We start from the raw sequence: 20,022 nt of genomic DNA on the forward strand, positions 1-20,022 counted from the left end.
GCTCAAAACTCGCATTTGAATCGTCAGTGGCAAATTCTTTAAATATAAAAAATGTACTTACAGGCTGTGAGTCAGAAGCACCAGACTGTCCTTGCAAAGTTGGAACTGCACTTTACAGAAACAGCCTTTGTGTGTAGATGGCATTGTAGTATACTCTACTAGGATCAGGAAACAGTCCTCCATAAAATGCGCTGCACACATCTGAATATTTGGGTTGAACTGTTCTGGAACAGTGTTTTAAATACAACTTAACCACTGATTTCTAGTTGTGTCCTCTTTTGGAAGGCCAAACAAAGTAGTTTCGCTTTCACAACGAAACACACAACATCACACACGGTGGGCTCGAGAACGGCACGGCCAGCGGATTCGACGAAGGAGCGGCTGGTGGGCTTGTGGCAACCACATGTGACGACCCCAGGCTGGACTCCTGCAACTTTTGTTTAGTGTGGCAAAATAGACTGACCAAATCGTCCGGCTCAGTTTGCCCCCCCCTTAAACTCGAAGACATCTCTAATTTGACAGTTTACCACCTGATCTCACTCAGTGACTCTAGGCTATGTAGGACGGGACGAAACCATGCACTGAATGGGGGGGAGATAATTTTGCCAGAAATGCAGAAATAAGCCGTAATTTTGTTTTATTTGTAACTCTTTGGTAGATACATTTATAATTTCTATTACATTACTACTACTACTGTCACTACTAATAAAACAGATCTCTGGGGGCCCCAAAAGTGCGTGGGCCCTTAGTATCGTCCTAACTTTCCCCCCCTTAGCGGCGCCCCTGGTGACTAGGAACATGAAATTGTCCAGCCATGACTTCCTGTTCCACAGGATTATAAATATGAGGAACACAAATGCCAAATTCCCTTAATCATCCATCACAAGGAGTAAAATCAAAGAATATAGTTCTGATGTGCAGAACAAGATTGTTGAGCTTCACAAAATAGAAAGTGGCTGTAAGAAAATAGTTAAAGCATTGAAAGTCCCCATTTCCACAATCAGGGCAATAATTAAGACATTCCAATCAATTAAAGATGTTACAAATCTGCCTGGAAGAGGACGTGTGTCCATATCTTCCTAATGCACAGTGAGGAGGAGAGTTTGAGTGGCCAAAGATCACAGCTGGAGAATTGCAGAGATTATTTGAGACTTGGGGTCAGAAAGCCTACAAAAAATCAAAAATCAAACAGCACCTATCAACACATGTTGTTCAGGAGGGTTTCAAGAAAAGTCCTCCTCGCTCATCCAAAAACAAACTCCAGCATAGTAAGTTGTCAGACACGACTGGAACTTCAAACAGGACTGACTTCTATGGCCAGATGAAACAAAAAAAATTTGCTTTTTGGCAGCAAACCCACCAGATGGGTTTGTTGCAAACAGGGATAAAAAGTACCCCATGCCCACGGTTAAATATACTATTGGATCTTTATTGTTGTGGGCCTATTTTTCTGTCGGAGGTCCTGGACATCTTGTTCAGATACATTGTATCATGGATTCTATCAAATACCAACAGAAAAAAATATCTAAACCTGACTGCCTCTGTTAGAAATCTTCTAATGCGCCATGGTTGGATCTTCCATCAGGACAATGATCAAAAACATCAAAATCAACACAAAAATGTGTCTCTGAGCACAAAATGAAGCTTCTGCCATGGCCGTCCCAGTTCCCTGACCCAGCACTAACATGGAGCTGGGAATCTGAAGGATCCGGAGAGATTCTGGATGAAGGAATGGTCTCTGATCTCCTGTCAGGTGTTTTCTAAACTCATCAGGCGTTATAGGAGAAAACTCAGAGCTGTTATCTTGGGAAAAGGACGTTGCAATAATTGGATGCCAATAATTGTGGCCATTTTTGTGGATAAAAATATTTATTTCATAATGAGATTTTTTGAATGAAAGATCAAAAGGATAGACGATGAAGATTTATTTTCACAGCCACCTTTGCTCATATTTATCAAGGGTGCCAATATTAGTGGAGGGCACTGTATACATATTTATATAGGAACACACACACACACACACACACACACACTACCATTCAAAAGTTTGGGGTCAGTAATTATACTTATACTTAATTATACATATTTTTTTATTTTTAATGGCAAAGCTGAATTTTCAGCAGCCATTACTCCAGTCATCAGTGTCACATTATCCTTAGGAAATTATTTATTTATATTATTAGTTGTTTTCAAAAACTGAGTGCAACACCTACTGATATACCACTGTATAGTATAAAAAAACTAACATGTCCACTATATACTATGCATGCAGTTTTCACTGAAAATTGTTACATAATTTGCCAAAAACATTTAAGGTACAAAGTACAAACAGTGTGGAGAATCATTCTAACATGCCATTTCTACTTCAAAACTGACTAAAAATCTTCCCACAGATGACCAGTATGTTATCATGACAACGTAACTTGACATTTGCCAAGAAAATAAAAAATTTGTTAAAAACTGTCAGTTTAAATGATGCAATTAGGCAGAAAGACAATGAGAATAAAGCACAAAATTGGAGAAAGGACAAAATACTCTCTACTACCTGTAAAACTGTAGATTACAATACAAATTAAATGCATGTAATGTGCATTTGTGGAGCTTTTCCAAGACCTGTGCTGCTGAGTAAAAAGACGAGTGATTTAAATGTGCTGGGTGGCCTTTGCTGTTATATTTCACTGAGCACAAAATCACAAGGTCAGAATAAAAGAAATGCCTTGTCGTGAGTCCTCAACAAGCCTCTTCATTGGAGCCAATGGTAATATAGTAAGAGCAAGTGAAATAAGCCATTTAAATGAAAAACATGCAGTTGGAACCCAAAAAAATGGCAGGTAAAGGATTTGTTCACAGATCAGGTTTAGATGCACAGCACTGAGTTTCGTGGGGGGTCACGCCAAACAGCTATGGAGGAAAAGCCCACATCATTTTAAACAAGGCATGACCCCTGATCCTCAGAAATAAAGCTGTAACGTAATGGTGTCTACCTGAGTAGATCTACTGCATTACCTGCAAGGGTAGCACAATACCTAATGCCTTTAAGAGGAAGTTCTAAGAATACAAGAGAAGAATATTCCTTCCTTGTCTTTATGTAGAGTCAAACAGAAGACATATTCATTTTGACAGGTATTCAAGTGAAAGTGGCTGATAAGAATGGCGTTCGTGTTCAGCTTTCATTCTCCACAAACCTGCAAAGATCAGCAGTCTCTTGGCTTTCTCCAGCTTGTGCTTAGAGATCCGAGCTTCAGAACAGAAACCTGAAATCAGCAGGCAAGAAATAGTGACTGTCATAACAAAACCTCCCCATAGAAAACCAGCTGCTTCTTACAGCCAGCTGAAGTCTTTATTACATATTTTCTGGAGCTTTCTTTATTATCCTCATCCAGGGTTACTGCAACAAAACACAGAATGATACGAAATAAGTTTGTGTAAGTAATAAGTATGTGATAGAAGATGGAATGTTGCACCAGATTATTGGAGAGAAGTGACAGTGACAGTGTTATTGCATTATTATGAATTATATTCAACAGAAAAATATAATTTAAGAAATATGTTATATGGAACTTATTTTGAGTGTTTTAGGTTGAACAGTAAAGTAAGAGATATGTTAGTCCAGCACTTTTTCCTACTGAAGAAGTGTTTTGTCCTATGCTGTCCTTGGCTTACATTTTGGTATCTTTTTTTAAGGCTTCTTTGCTACAAAATGCAGTGCTTTAAAACTTTCTATTCATAAATGTAAAAGCCACTTTTGATTAAATTATTGTGTCCATATAAGTTGAATAAATATTAATTTATTTTAATATGTATTAAAATAATACATATGGGGGAGGGGGGTGTTAACTTGTGATATGTAAACAATCTAATATGAAGTAATAAAGACTGAGAAGTCTTTATTAGTCCTCACATAAAATCACATTTTAATTTTGAATCTGCCATTTTTAAAGTATTACATTTTTTGTATAATTTGATATAGATTTTTTTCAGTAATTCAGTAAAGCTTTTTTTTTTATGTATCTTGGACTTTACAATTTACGAGTTAATCTGTGATATTGCTCTATATCAATATGGATGTGATTCGGCCGTCGGCACGTTAAATGCGTGTTTATACAACAGTTCGACGGCACAAATGTGTAAGAAACACTGATCTATAATAGAGAACATATAGATCAGTGGTAAGAAACAACCAAGGAGTATCTTAAAAAACCCTTTTGTGTGCGGAACTATTTCCTTCCGCCAAGGATTCAAATCTCAAGCGAACAGTTTAACAGCTGAGCTCAAGCCTCAGTTACTAATTCGAAGACGTCATTTTAGAACTAGTAATGAAGGAACGTTGAGTTACTTCATGGAAAGCTTGTTGTATTACTGTATTAAAAGCTCACTGTATTATGTAGAGTAGAGTATTATAAGAAAAATGGCCTGAGTGAGTGTGATTACCTGCATCTGATACAGCATTCATTCTTCAGCTCAGTATATTCACAATAAAACATTAGTTTGAATGTTCGCTGAGGAAAGCGATATCTTTGTCGTACTATCCTTTCAACTGTTAAGGAACGCTGCTCAATGCATTTGTTAGAAAAAACGTTTCAAAATAAAAGTCTTTGCTACTGATTCACTCACTCATAAAGACAGTCTCTTGTCGCCATCTAATGGAGGAACTATGTAACTAAAATTACCGTCACTAACACAAGACTTTCTCAATACCAAATATTATTATTAAATAATAATACTATAGTTTATGTAAAATATGATTTACTGAACAATGATATATAATAAACCACAACAGCCATTATAAATGTTGCTAAGCAATTCAGTCAAAAGTACAAAGACAGCGCTCTGATATACAGCATTAAAGTTATATAAAAATATAATGAGACTTTGCGCTCAACCAAAACTATTTGATCTGGAACAAATAATAGATTAATGAAATGTATTAACAAACCAAATCGCATATTTTAAGTCTAAACAAATACATCCTTAAAACTACAGTCTGTGACACAACAACAGTAGCCTACCATTTCTAAAGTTATAGTGGGTTTGGGCGTCCGCCATGACACTCGTTGTGAGAGATGCTGTAAGCGGAGTGATACAAACGGTGAAACGGGTGGGGAATATCTCATGGGTGGAAAGACCTCTCAGCCAGTCAGATTCGAGGACCAGAAATAACTGTTGTATAAATAATTATATTATGTATAGTTTTGTGCAGATCTTTTTCTTGTCTGTTGAAGTAGCAGAATACTCTCGGACAATGTCGGGATGGTTAGCCCACCTCTTCAACAAATACCACTTCTGTTTGTGAGCACTTTTTGGCACACTCTGTCTTTTATGGCCATGGTCCAGTCTTTTGAACATATCTTTGTTCTACAATTTAGACAGTCATATTGTACACTCAAATAGTTTCAAATGGTAACAGCGGACCCAGACTGGTGGAACCACCTGGCAGTGGATCAGCACAGAGGCTGATGAACACTCATTTGGCTGTGAGCCGGAGTGGCCTTTTTGTTTCGACTGATGAAAACATGCTCGTCTATTCTCATCAGCGCCCCAGTGAGCTCCCAATATTCTTTTGACTGAGCATTGTCATGGAGACAGACCTTCAGCAGCCAATGGCTTTCAGCGGGATACACAGACATCGTTCTCAAATCAGATTACTCTCATCAGTCAAACTCGTTTGCTTTGTTTGCAGCAAAATTGGAAAAGCTAGCTGAAATTAAGTAAATAAACAAAAAGCCTGACAAAAAAGAGGACAGAATCTAAAATATATGAGATGTGAATAGGCAAACAAATGCTTTCGTATATCACATGAAAAACACAGAATTGACAGTGCTTGTAAATATTGTCACAGTCTAATTACACATACTCAAAATATGACATGTACAACTATATCATAGTCTCACTGCTGCCATGACACAATCGTGGAGCATATAATCTTGGTTGTGCTGTGAGGAGAGAGCCAGTATCATCTCCCAGGTCCTCTGCATTACACCAAGGAGGTTTATCTCCTCCTTAAGATGATGAGAAGAGGATTCTAGGAGCACTACTGGGACATGGCAGCCAACCATATAAGGCTTATCTGTGTGAACCGATCCATAAATAATGCATATCCTAAGACATCTGAGAAAATGTGCCTCTCATCCAGCGCAAACGAACCAAGTCGCTTTATAACCGAGCTAAATGCAAACGTATGTTGTGTAAGAGTGTTTACATGAGTATGCGTGCTTTTGGGTGCTTTTTTAGCCCATTTTTCTCAACTGCAAAGCCCCAGGATGCTGTGTCTTCCAGACACTGTACACCCCATGCTACGTAAGATTGAGAATAAACCCCATTGGCTGCTTGCATGTGCTGAAATGTTGATCCACTGCTGTGGACGGCTGTCTTTCGAGTCACAGATTTGCACAGCCCCGCAGCACTACAGATTGTGGACGTAATTTAGTAACAAAGGGGACTTATAGATTTGTGAATCACACAGAGTGACAGCCACTTGCTCTGAGTTTGGCTGGTGCTCTATTTTAATGCATATTATTTACATAAATTTCCCCCCTTTTTTTGCAACGTTTGGCTTCATGCCACTCAGTGCATTAATCATTGATCTTGAAAGTTAGGGAAGACCTCAAGCTTTATGTTACTCTTCAGTGGAACTATAAAACTGCAAAAGCCCTGTCCCTTGATGGTAGTCCATATCCATGACAAATTATTTGAGTTCATGTGATGGAAAAAAAAAAACAGCTTCAAGCTACAGTATGTCTGAGTGCTCAAAAATCCAGCCAAAGCAGGTTAAGAGGGGTTTCATCAAACCAAATAGGTGCAAAAACATTAGCTGTGGCAGAGGCAACTGTTGTAGAAACAGATGGGATTGACATTGATGGTTATTTACACCATTTCTAGCTTCTAGATGAGAGTCTGTTTGGAAATCATTTGATTGGCTCATTTACCTGTTGCTGCAGTGCGGTAGCTGAGACTCTGGTCATGCAGAGCTGCTGTAGCACTGATAGAGAAAGATGTCTGTCGATTTCTTTGATTTTTGGGACTAAGCATGAAGCAGGGGTGCTTCTAGACTTTTATCAATACTGCATAGACCCCCCCAACAAAAAAAGTGTGCTCATTCATTTTTAATACTGCTTTGGATGTAAATGGATATAAATCATCTTTACCTGCAGTACTGAGTCATTCACAAGCTGAACACGCAAAAAAGACCTGCTTCGTCGTTGACAAACATTAGAAGACATTTGCTTGTTTTGTTTTCTACAGTGGATTGTAGGTAAATATCCACCTCAATCAGCGCTCTTTTTTTGTTTTCAGTCTTATAAATGATCGCAATTCTATTTCAGTGTCAGCAACTACTGCAAGTGATTCAGTGCGAGCAACCACTGCAAGTGATTCAGTGCATGAGTGAACTGTCCGAATGAATCAAACTCACGTACCGTTTCAGACCTGCAAACCCATTTGAGCAGTTAAATCAAAAGAGTGATTCATTTACCATTCATTTCTGGCATCACCAGTTCTGATTTTAAACAGCTGTTATAAAACACATGAGAAAATGATTCTCAGGTCGATATATGCCAATCCTATTGATAGGTAAGGATTTATTATATTTCACTGGGGCTCATGACCCACTAAAAAATGTCTAGTGACGCCCCTGGGATAAAGTATTCAAGTTGGAGATGTGGCCTGGTGGGTAATGTGTTCTCCAACATTGTGTAGTAGTGTTTACACAGATGCCTTGAGTTTGAATGCATTTGAATGGGTGTGCCATTTCCTGATTCCATTTATCATTTTCTGTCTTCTTCCTGACTGCCTCTTCTAAAAAATGGGAAGAAAGTATAGCATATGGGCTGGCTGTCTTGGTAATTGCTATTTAACAAACAAACAGATTTCTATTTCATCAAATTGATCATTTTCTTTGGGGAAGATAAATATCATATGGAGGTTAATTGGAAGTGATTTTGAAGGCTTTAGAGAAAAAGAAAGAGATAATGTGCTATTAAGGAAATGAGGGGAAAGCATCCATTCTAATTTAAGACAACTGCTGCAAAATTACAAATGATATTAGTTATCACAGATGTGACCTATGATTATATTTTGATGAAACAAGAAAAAGCAGCAGTAGTAGTAGTAGTTGTTAGTGACTGATCTGAGACATATTACTCCGCGATGCAAATCTCTTTTTCAAACTTAGGCTTTTCATGCCTTCAGAGGAGATGACAGACCAGATTCAAACCTGCATCCCTACAGGAGCGCTACAGCTCCAACATAGTTATGGCAGTTCACTATATGCCACAGCACTGACAAGAGTTCCCTCTTTTAGGTAAGACTGACATTTTCTTTTTGTGAAAGTGTTTTTAAGGATTAGTTCACACAAAAATCTTGGACACCAGTGGAGCTCAGCCAGAGTTTATTTAAAATACCATCTAGAAATACTTCATTGAGTTTTAATACCTATAAGTAACTTTTGCTTTTATACTATTCAAAAACTAAAAACAATACATATACTATTATGCTAATATACCACTATACATTTATTTACATAAACAACTAGATTAATGATTTTACCATTTATATCATGAAAAGGAAACAAGTTATACAAAGCGAGCTCCAGAATTGCCCATTTCCCCCCCATTTCAAAAGGAAACTTGCAGGTTTATTAGAGCTGGTGGCCTGTGATTGCCTTTTAATGAGAGAATGACTGGGAGCCAGAGATAAGGAAAGTTCAGGCTAAGAGGTCCTTGGTGGTATTAGAATAATCATCAAAAATGCCATGTCTTTAAAAAATCCACAATAGGACATGGCAGCCCAGCACATTTCCCCTCTCCGCAGCCAACCTATTTGCATTCTAGTGCACTGGTCCAGTGGATGCTTGTGAATATAGAATTTGTTCTCTTGTTAAAGAACCACCAGACCATAGATTGAAGCAGGAAAAAGAAAACTCTGCCTGCAAAGGAAAGAAACTTAAATGTCACAACTGTGTGACAAGATTAATGTAGCCCATATTTAATTCACCTTTGTGATGAGCTGATTAAGTTTGCCTTTTGTATAATGCAGTCTCGGAAATATAAAAGACTGCCACATTACATGACTATTATATTTACAAATACATCCGATTTATTGGCCAATATGCCACATTCCCATACATTGTTGAGGTCACTTTGAAATTGTCATCATGCTTAGTTGAACAACAGTAATACAACGCTACAATCTGACAGGAACTCTTTGCTTTTCAGTTTCAGTGACAAAAGACAAGTGGCTGTCTGTTTCCAATTGATTTATTTTTCACATTACCATTTGCTGATGGCGATCACAGCTTCAAAGGACAGGTGCACTTCTGCCTGTTCAGAAAAGCAATGTCGACTGAGATATTGATCTCGTGAGCAGTGGGTCTGTGTAGTTCAAGAGCAGCCAATGGCAGTGACCCCGCTGAGCATGTGCTCTCTTCTCTTTGCTCGACATGCTTTCAAGTGTTTTTCAGGGAATAAAAAATTAGAAAAGCTTGTTCTGCTGTCTTAGATGTGCTACTCAAAACCTCAGAGGACATTGGGTTGTTGCTCCTTTGGGAAAAGCTTCCCCCTGAGAGATTTCTAATGGAGTCTGTTTTAAGACTCATGCCATGAGTCATTCAGTCATTGCACCGTGGCCTATTTTTACACCCCATGACAAAATCTTAAACCTGGCCCATCTCTTTAGGGGGTTGTGGTGATGTTTAGAAAAGAGCTGCAAATAGTTGTTGAATCCAGTGAATCAATTGAGGTGATTATTCAGCTGTAATTTTCCCATTTATTGCAAAAATTCATCTCAGATAATTTGGAGGTGTTTTGGAGCACATCCTAGTGACAAGCCCAGCCTTCAGCGAGAAAGGATTATGTTTCTCTGCCGTAAAGCATTCTGACATTCAGAATGATATTAAACTTCAATAGACTCACATCAAGGTTCACCGATCATTCTTGCAGGCGCTGAATCCATTATTCAAGGTTAGAGATGCTGTTTACTGAAAGGAAACTGGGCTGCATCTAGTGTACATTCACATTACACTCAAAGAAGAAATGGTGCTTTCTGTTTGTTAGAAGTAATGCACGTTCTGAAAATAAAAAGTTGCTACCAGGAAATCGTATATGAGACCTGTACTGCATTTACATTCATCACTCTCAAGATGCTAACAATGGAACATTACACAAGTGATCACCAGTGATCTATCCATGCATATATAGTACAACTTTTGTATACTGCTCAGAACTCAATTCACCCCAAAATTTAAATATCATCATTGTCTGCTAACCCTCATGTCGTTTCAAACCTGTATTATTTTATTTGTTTCTGTGGAAAATTAAGGAGACATATTTGAAGAATTGTTACTTAGTTCTTACTATAGCCTACAACAGGTCACTTCAACTACAAAAGTTATTCAGAATTACATGCAAAATTACAGACAGTGATTAAATTGGGTTTGGTATTAAAGTCTGCAGGACACTGTCCCTCCCAGACTGGCATTGAAGACCCCTGCCATAAATGACAGCTCCTAGTGACCAACTGTTAAGCTCTAAAAAGCACCATAAAAGTGGTCCATATGAGCTGTGCACTTTATTCTATAAGTCTTATGAATCAATACGATAGCTTTGAATGGTGGTAATATGGAGAAGAAGAGAAAAAAAAGCCTTTTGCGTGTGTGAATATCAGATGTGGCACATTTTGCTGGAAAAAGTAATCCTTACTAAATACAAAAAAAGTAATCTTACTACATTTAAAGTCATGATGAAACATAAGTAGTGAGATCTTTACAGTACAATGTAGCAGTTTTATGTTTGGAACAGCTTGAGGGAGAGTAAAGGACAGATTCATTTTGGGGTAAACTATCTTTTTAAATTTGTACCTCAGCAAAGGTTCCTCAAACAAACTCTAGCCATGACAATCATTATAAACAAAAACTTTCTTCAAGTGGGAGGCATTTCCAGATGTTCTTTTCTTGCGATGTCCCTAGTCGGGCTTGTAACAGACTGGAGGTCAGCTGGGACTATCCTGCTTGGCTGTTCCTGCTCCCTTCTCAACGGTGACAAGCAAGGCTCCAGTGTGGCTCTGTAATCCATTCATCCGTCATCCCGTCTCACGCCATGTGCGCCGCCATACATCTCTCCACTCTCTGCGTTGCTCATTTAACTTCACCATCCATCTTATCCCAGCGATTTTCTACATCTACACACAACACGAACACTGGCCAAGCGAGCCTGTCCGATTCACCCCCATGGTTTTAACTTTTGATTCACAGCATAGCGTTTAGTGATTTCCCCAAGATCAAAGGCTGTGCACTAACGTGGCTGGGATGAAACAGTGAAGGGTGCCTTTGTATGACAGAAGTGAAATCAGAAGCGCATTAGCGTGGTTCGTACGCATCACCCGTGGCGGTGCAGTAGAGGAGGCAGGGGATCTATCTCTGTCAGTGTGCTGATGAGCCCGCGTGATTAACAGGCCTCTGTTCTCCGCACAGACCGTAGAACAGTGGGAGCCGCTGATGAGCCAACGTACAAATACAACGCTCTTTTCTGTCTCCCTCGTGTTCATTCTTTCACTTGTGTACGTAAGCATGTGTGCTCTCTCTTGGTCCATCACTCCATTGCTCCCACTCACGTCTGCCCCTTTGCAACAAATAAAACAAATCACAACTGGAACAGAAATCGGAATCGGAATAGAATTTTCTGGAAATTAAGATTTTTGACCTTTTAGCATTTCAGATCTTATTTAAAAGGAAAGTTTACCCAAAAATAAAAATTCTGTGATTATTTAACTAATTACCTTTGTGTAGTTTCAAACTTTGACTCTTTCTTCTGTGAAAGACATGAGAATGGTTTCTATGCTATTTTCCAGTTAATTATAATGAGCAGAGGTTGAAGCTTTGAAGTGCCAAAACGGATGCAAAATCAATATCAAAGTCAAAATTAGGAGGTATTAAGTCATTAAAAAGTCATTAAAAGTCATTATTATGCACATATTTCGGGTGACATAAGCTTTAAATTGGAATGGATGCAAAATCACAATAAAGTGGTCCAATAAATTGGTATTATGAGCCATCTTTAGATTATGATTATGTTAAGATTTTCTGCGAATAATGACAAATTTAAATGTTCCTCATAAAGGCCTATTGTATATGGAAGCAGACTTCTACCAAATAAAAAAAATAATCATGCTTAATAAAAGTAAATAATAACTAAAAAGTCATAATTATAATAAAAAGTTGAATTTATGAGATAAAAAGTTATAATTCTGACTTGAAATGTCAAGATTATGACATACTAAGTAACCCAATATTTTTGGGTTAGACTTAATTAATCTGAGTTTAAAATTATTTTGTCATAATTTTGACTTTGTATGTTATAATTATTACTTTTCATGTTGCAGTTTCAACATTTTAACTCATTATGACTTAGTTTGTCATAAATTTTGACTTTTTATCTCATAATTGATTTAGCATTTCATAATTTCGAATTATAATTTAAAATAATTATGATTTACAAAAGCATGATTTTTTTTTCTTTATGTGGCAGAAATGGGCTTCCATTTACAATAGGTTTTTATGGGAAACAAATTTAAATTTGATGCTACACAGAAAATCTGAAAAACATTTTTTTATCCTGTTCACACGTGTTCTTTGATTCATTCATGAAAAAAACTGATCCAGATCTCAAGTTTAACTCACTGATTCAGCAATCCAGTCACAGCGGTTAACGGCTCATTATTAGTGAATTAAATTTCAGTGTATTTCCTCACACAAAGTTACAGTATTCATTTCAGAAGAAGATAATTTTACAGTGCTTTTGCTTTTTTTTTTCTAATCCTTGTAATTCCATGGAAAAGAGCATGGAGTATGATCTAAAGGAAGATGACTGTCTGTCATGTTTCATGTATTTTTGCTTCTTCAAACCACATTCATCCATCCACTGTTGTACCATGTACCATGTTGCCCCAAGCTATTCTGCCTCTTAATGATGGGATGGTAGTGTCAGATCAGACTTAGATAAAATATTCTGCCCCCTTACCATGATTATATCAATCTCGAAGCCGAGAAGCTTAGGCTGAGGACTGCATGTCACTTAAGATATCCTTTGCCTGTACATTTCATTGTGCATCACTGCGGGTAATAGAATGTTTGTGTCTGTATTTTATTGAAAATCTGGATGTGACACCGGATGGTCTGAGATCCTCTGCTGAGATAAAAACAGCTGTGACTGAGTGGGCTACGACACGATTGTGCAGCCAAAAGGAAGAAAGATAGATTGATGGGAAATAATACAATTCACAGGGAGGAGTGTATAAGAGAAGAGCAAAGAAAGAAAAAGAAAGAGTGTGGGATTGAGGCACAGTGGCAGGTGTCATGGATCCTCTCATGCCGTCTCACACACCCACACTGTGTCTTCATTATGTATGCTGTTCAGGCCCACACAATCACACACATTACAATGCCATAGTCACAGTGTGAGCAATCAAACAGCTCAGGCTATCAGGAAGCATACTCAGTATGCAGGGGCTCAGATAAAGAATATTTATACAACAGCTCCTCGAATCAGGTCTGTGTATTAGTGGTGGAATTTTTAGGTGACTACATTCTTACGTCATTAGGTGATGACAAGTGACTGTCTTTATGAGCGAGACATAATCATTAATTGAACTGATTTGTTCAAATACACTGCTTGATTTAGGAATGCAACAAGACCGTGTGAGCCATTGAATCGTTCACTCAGACAATTCGTTCAAAAACACTAATTCATTCATTAATGCCACCACTCTCTGTTGCTCCAAGTCTGTAGCGAATGGTGTGAATCACTCAACTTTCACAGTTTGCTTTCTATAACAAAAACATTTATGATGCAATGTATAAATAAGTGAGAAATTTTGAATTCAGATTGTTATTTGGGTTTATTGTTTACAATATATTTTTTGATTTAGACAACTTCAATGTTATGTTTCTGACTTAAATGTGCAAATGTGACTTGAATATTAACCTTACTGAACTGCTTTTGAAGCAAAATCACACGTGTGATTTTTCATATTTTTTCTCAACTTTCTTGGTGGTGTGATGCAAAAAACAGCAAACACAGCTATACCTGCCAGTGACATGAACACAAATACCCTATACATTTTTTTTTGGTCTGTGGCCAAGAGCAAAACCTTCACTTAAGAAAATAATGATGCTCTGGAAGATCAAGGAAGTTCACTTGTGTCCCCCACCTCGGGGGAAAGAAGAGACAAACCCAGATTTCATTGCCTGACTGCAGTTTCCCATGAACAAACGATCCATTTTCTCCAGTGTCACGGCGGATAACAGGACTATGCTGAAAAATGCCACATCTGACACTTTACACAGTACACTTTCAGACTAAACTGTCCTACTTGGAAACAGAACTGATTATAAACCTGATATGCAAAAAGAGAAATTCAGTCACAACAGAGGCTTGCCTATATCATGTGTGGAATTACAGTACATCTAACAAATCATCTTGACAGAATGTCACAAATGAGTCTCTGGAGCACAAATCTTAAAGAAAGAAAACAACAACTTTAAGTTATTACACAATGCATCTCCACGTGAGGTTGAGGATGATTCCTGAAGGAACTGAAATAGACACTGGTGAACACTGAAGTTTCAGCACAGAGATGTTTGTGAACTGGCTACAGCTGTGACTGGTACATTTTTACTTTATGCCAAATTTATCATGATTTATCATGCATAGATTTCTATGCATGCCTTGATGAAACTTGAAATGCAATGTATGGCATCAGACCAAACGAAAATGAGGGAACAAACACCTGTTTCTTGGTTCTACATTTTGTTAACATCTCCATAATTAGAGCCATGGGGCATCCCAATTAACTCCTTTCCGTTGTTTCTGCAGGGGATCTTAAATTGACAGATTAAAGAATTAATAATTCCTAAAATGAATGGGTTTGAGGCAACGTATGCCGACTGGTTAAACGTCAGTGATCATGCGTGGGATGCACCTGTAGGTAATTAAAACACTCTACAGTGAGTCAGGCTCTAGAGATCTATGGCTGAAAATACATTAAACACCAATCTTTCAGAGATGGCCACTTATCAAGTAATGAAGAGAAAGTAATAAATGAATAATCACTCTACTTTTAGCAATTATTATTCATATAAAACAGCATTCATAGCAATAAATATTGTTCTTCAATTTCATACATTAAAACAAATTTCTCACCTAAAGCAAGTATTTGTTACAAAAAGATGACTACAATATGATTAATTTCCCATGGTTGAAAAGCAGTGACCCAGCTCTTGGTGACTGTGGTTAGAAAAGTTTTATTCATTATTGATTGAATGCAATTTCCAGTCAATTTTTTATTCAACCACACCTCTTATTAATGATAAAAAAGATAACAATAAAATAAAACAAACAAAAAACATCCCAAATAAAATGCTCAAGACTGTGGAATCATCAAGAAGTAGGTGAGTATGAAGAATACATTTTGCACTGAAAACCCCCAAAATAAGAAGTTTCAACATTTATAGCAGAAACACAAAGAATCCATTTCTCTCTTAACTAATCAAAATCAACACCCTTATCAGTGAGAATATCCGAGTGACATTGCGTCAGCAAAGTGTAAAACACTAGTTCAATCAACTCTTCAAAATCTCACAGCGGTATAAATGTTAAATGTCTCACTTGAACTTTACAAATCCTTTACTGCTTATAAAATACTGCTCTCACACGAGGCCATAAAGGACCGCAGTGTGCTGTGCCTAATAAAACACGTGAAGAAAATGGAAAGAAAAAGCCAGAGAAATATAAGCGTTTCGATGGCCACACAGTGTGTCATGTTTCGCAGTACAATGGCAGTGTGCAGGGGAAGGCTGAATAGGTAGAGCTGGAAGCCATGTTCTGAAAGCCTGCAGTGATGAAGCCAAGAGCTCAGAAAGGTCAGCTTGGCCCCAGTAGCCGATCAATGATATCTCCACAAATATCATCTCATGAGGAGCCTTGTCGCACAGTGTGTGTATATAGGACAGAACAGCCTATGTTTCACCAGTATTTGGATCCTGTTGCTGTTCTGCACTCTTTTCTTTGTTAGTTCTACAGAAAACAACTTATAGTCAACTCAAACATTAAAAATCTGTCATTTATTCACCCTCATGTTGTTCCAAACCTGTATGACCTCCTTCTGTGGAAAACTAAATAGGTAGCAATGTTTTTGTTCATAGACAGAAAGTCAGTGGGCTCCAGACATTGCATATGATGGACATAAAATATGGAAAATATTTTATTGTGTACACCTAAGAAAATGTCATACGGGTGTCTTTTGGAACAACATGAGGGTGAGTAAATGATGACAGAATTTTCATTTTGGGTCCCTTTAAGCCATGTCACATGTAGGCTCACATAGATGTACTTATTATTATAATTTTTTATAATTTTTGCACTGATTGTGGGGAGAGTGCTACACTCTCTTAGTATTATTAAATTAGCCAAATGTGCTGAATAATGGGCATTTGGATTTGGTGGAAATCTCTTGATATTCCATGCAGGCATAGTCTTATATGAATACATTTTTGTAAAAAGTACCCTTTTTGTTACAGCGACATCATTCAAATGAACTTTTCTTAATGTAGTCTCAATGGCTTCACTTCAACGAGATCTGATGGTTTGTGTTTGGGACAAACTAGCTCATTAAAGCACATTTACCCATAACTGAGGTAAAATTTGACTCCGTCCTAGGAGAGCTGGCAATCATAACATGTGGCGGCTCGCTCCCGGGTCTCCGATGAGGTATGGTGCCTGAAACGAGGCGTAGCAGCTATGCAAGGTCCATGAGGTGGGAAATTACAGAGCAAGATAATCAACAAGTTCAGTTCCGCTATGCTCTACCGATCGACAACAAATCAAATTTATCCCTCACTCAGTATCAGATTTACATCGGAGTATTTACACTATGGACAGGTCATTAAATGAGCTGATATGTTTCTTCAATACGTAGAGTGACCGAGAGAAATAGCAATGTTGTTTACGGTGCACTGGATCCATATACTGTAAGATCTTGCTTGTTAGCTTACTCTAACTCTTTTCTGGTAAGTATAAGGAAACTGAACTTGCTTTTGTCATTTCATAGAACATATTTGTGCAAAAAAAAAAACATCTCTGTGAGCTAATCTTTGTAAAGAAATTCAAGTTAAAGACAACATCGCTGAACACTGATATGAACTAAAATATTGCACACTCAGACAGAAGTAAACAGGTTTATAATATTGGCACAGCGCGAGTGTCGAATCGGACACAAGACTTCTCTTTTTTGTTTTCTGAATTCATGACATAAACGAACACTTTTTTCCCCAAAGAGTCCCACAGGCTTGTTATTGCAGCACATTCCCCCCCCCCCCCCTTTTAATGTTTTGTTTTTCTTTAGAAAATAGTTTTATTGGTGGCTATTCACTGAGAAGAGTCTTCGAGTGCATTTTGGCAGTACGGTGCATCTGTTGCGGGTGGGCAGACAGACATAGGGGCAGACGGCAGGTGAACGGGAGGTCCGTGTGTTACATGTGACGTGTGCCGCTCCGTCAAGATGGTCACATGCCAGAGGCTCCCAGGCCCATGCTGGCCGCGTGGCTCATGCACGGCAGCGTCTGCACAGCTTTGGGGAAGTCATGTGTGACAATCCGCCCGTTCTCCCCACCGCTACCGTTCCCGCTCATCCTGGTCAGCGTGGAGCAGCGCATGGCGTCATTGATGGATTGCTGGGATGGAGACACAACAGCGTTAGACAGGAATACGGAAATACATGCAGGACTGTTTGAAAGATGCTCAATTTTAGTAGGAGACAGTAAAAGATGATTTATGCATCTGCCTAATGGAGTATGCACATAAAATGTTTTGCCATGTGATGACTGGATAATTAGTTAGACAACATTTGTGAAGTGAAGTAATCTTCAGGGCTACGCCAACAGATTTCAATCTTTTAAGTTTCCTGACTATAATTGATCAGCATGGTGGCTTGGGGCGGCACAAAACAATGCCTTCAGCAAAGCAAACAGATGAAACACTTATGAAACTTTTCTAATAATGATGCATTTTGGGAAACAATCCAATATTAGCCATATTGCTATATTAAATAACAACAATAGCTTTTTATCCCATTTGAAAACCTACCAATTCTACAACATGGAACTTACGTACATTTGTGCAAAACTCCAAAAACGTACCTATACATACAATTCACTGCAGTTTCCAACTGAAATGACCACTAGTGGCAGTAAAACACCAACAAATTTGTCAATTAATAAATACTTATTTTTGTGCAGTTCTTTGCACAATACTGTTATTACCTCAAAACACTTTGCCCTAGTGCATGATTTGAAAACTAATACATTTTGACATTTGCCTCACAGAACCAGCTCCATATGTGTGGCTTTCATGTAGTAAACTTGCTCGGTAGCTCACCTAGTAAAGTGTTGCACTATGGATGACGAGTTTTTTATGAATTCGTAAATAAAGATTACTGGAGTTCGTTTTACAAGAATATACTATTTTGGCCTTTCTACTTCAAAATTTCAGTTTCTTTGTAATTATTTCCAAAATTTACAAGCAATTATGTTACGTTGTCTCAATGTAAAACCTACATCAAATTATTTTTTCCGTGTAGAAGCAAACTAAAATGTCATTCCCTCAACAAATGCACTGTTATTTCACGTTTGCTTTTGTTAACATTATCGGTTAGGTTTAGGGTAGGGAAGTGCATCTCCATAACTGAGGACGATGTGATACGCATCTTGATGCATAGCCAACGATACAATAAATTAAAGATACATATGAAGCAGCTACCGTTATTGCGATGCGACATATGATTTACCCATATTATGATGCAGTGCGATCCGATTTCGAACGCGCTATAAATAAATAAATCGTTTTTTACCAATGCAAATATGTTAGAAACAAATGCCAACTTTTATCTGATGCACACTTTTTTAAATCGATGCATCGCATCGTAAATTTCAGATGCGAATCAGTGAATCTTACCATCCCTAGTTTAGGGTAGCATTTAGTGTAGGTAGTGCGTTATTTTCAAATGTGATTATTAACGTTAAGAGCATTAATCTTTTAGCGTCTGACATTTCCGAACTGACGCAATACATACAACAATCAGTGTAATAAAACCCTGCCAGATTCACATTTATCTGTCTCTGATAAAACTGAACACTTTTTCAGTTTGAAAGTGTCGTGAAACATGCAAGAAGCTGCAAAATATTTTACAGAAATGTCGCCACAGGCAAGTTTTTCCAATGAGCTTGGGTTGCAATTCCATGCTTTACCAGCCATAACTGTACTGAGCACTTGGGTTCAAAATGATTTGCTATGTGAATGACCCTTATTTGCATTAAAGATGTGTTGTCGGCTAATGCTGTGAGTTGTCAAGTTTTAATTGCTTGGCTAATTCTGTTGCATTGTGCCCCCCAGGTCCACCGTATTTAGGCCCTCAAAACCAAAGCTGACACTGTAAAGCATCTCTGACAAGTGGGTAGACAATAAACAGTCTTGATAGGCGTGTAACATGAGCTTAATTTGCTACAGCGTTGTGGAAGTGAGAAATGTCATCATTTTATTGCTGCTGTTGTGAAGAGCAATCCGCTATTGTAGTCGCAGCCAGTGGGCCTGAAACCAAGGCTAATGATGTGTCCCTTTAAATCGCATTTTTCCAATCTAAGAATGATTTCATTGCCCTACACTTCAGCGCGTTAGGGGATGAAGTTATACGCCTGATGCAGACTAATTAGTTTGCCTATAAAGACTCAGATTCCTGCTCGCCTAATATAAAAAATGGACAGCTGTGAAATGTGACTCCTGTCAATTGAATTAACAAAGCAAATCTATATTAATCTTTGCTATTATAGTATTACACGAATGTGTAATACCCAGCTAAACTTGTTACAAATCCTACTTTGGGTAATTGCCTGTCATAAAGATACTTATTACAAAAATCACACTGAGGTATCTGTATATGCAATGGGTTACGTTCATCGGAGACCTTTTTTTTTTTTTGCAA

At 37.9% G+C, this 20,022-nt stretch overlaps 1 protein-coding gene across 1 annotated transcript in view; it reads right to left on the reverse strand.

Moving 5' to 3' along the window:
- Nucleotides 1–17,341: 17,341 nt before the first annotated feature.
- Nucleotides 17,342–20,022, reverse strand: part of LOC107752065 (glutamate receptor 1-like) — a 33,821-nt gene continuing 31,140 nt past the window's right edge. The window contains exon 13 of the mRNA XM_016567916.1: nt 17,342–17,719. Within this exon, the coding sequence (XP_016423402.1) occupies nt 17,552–17,719 (168 nt within the window). The 3' untranslated portion in view covers nt 17,342–17,551. The remainder of the gene's footprint in view (nt 17,720–20,022) is intronic.

Source organism: Sinocyclocheilus rhinocerous, unplaced genomic scaffold (assembly GCF_001515625.1).
Source record: "Sinocyclocheilus rhinocerous isolate Xijiao unplaced genomic scaffold, SAMN03320098_v1.1 scaffold662, whole genome shotgun sequence".
Taxonomy (NCBI): Eukaryota; Metazoa; Chordata; class Actinopteri; order Cypriniformes; family Cyprinidae; genus Sinocyclocheilus; species Sinocyclocheilus rhinocerous.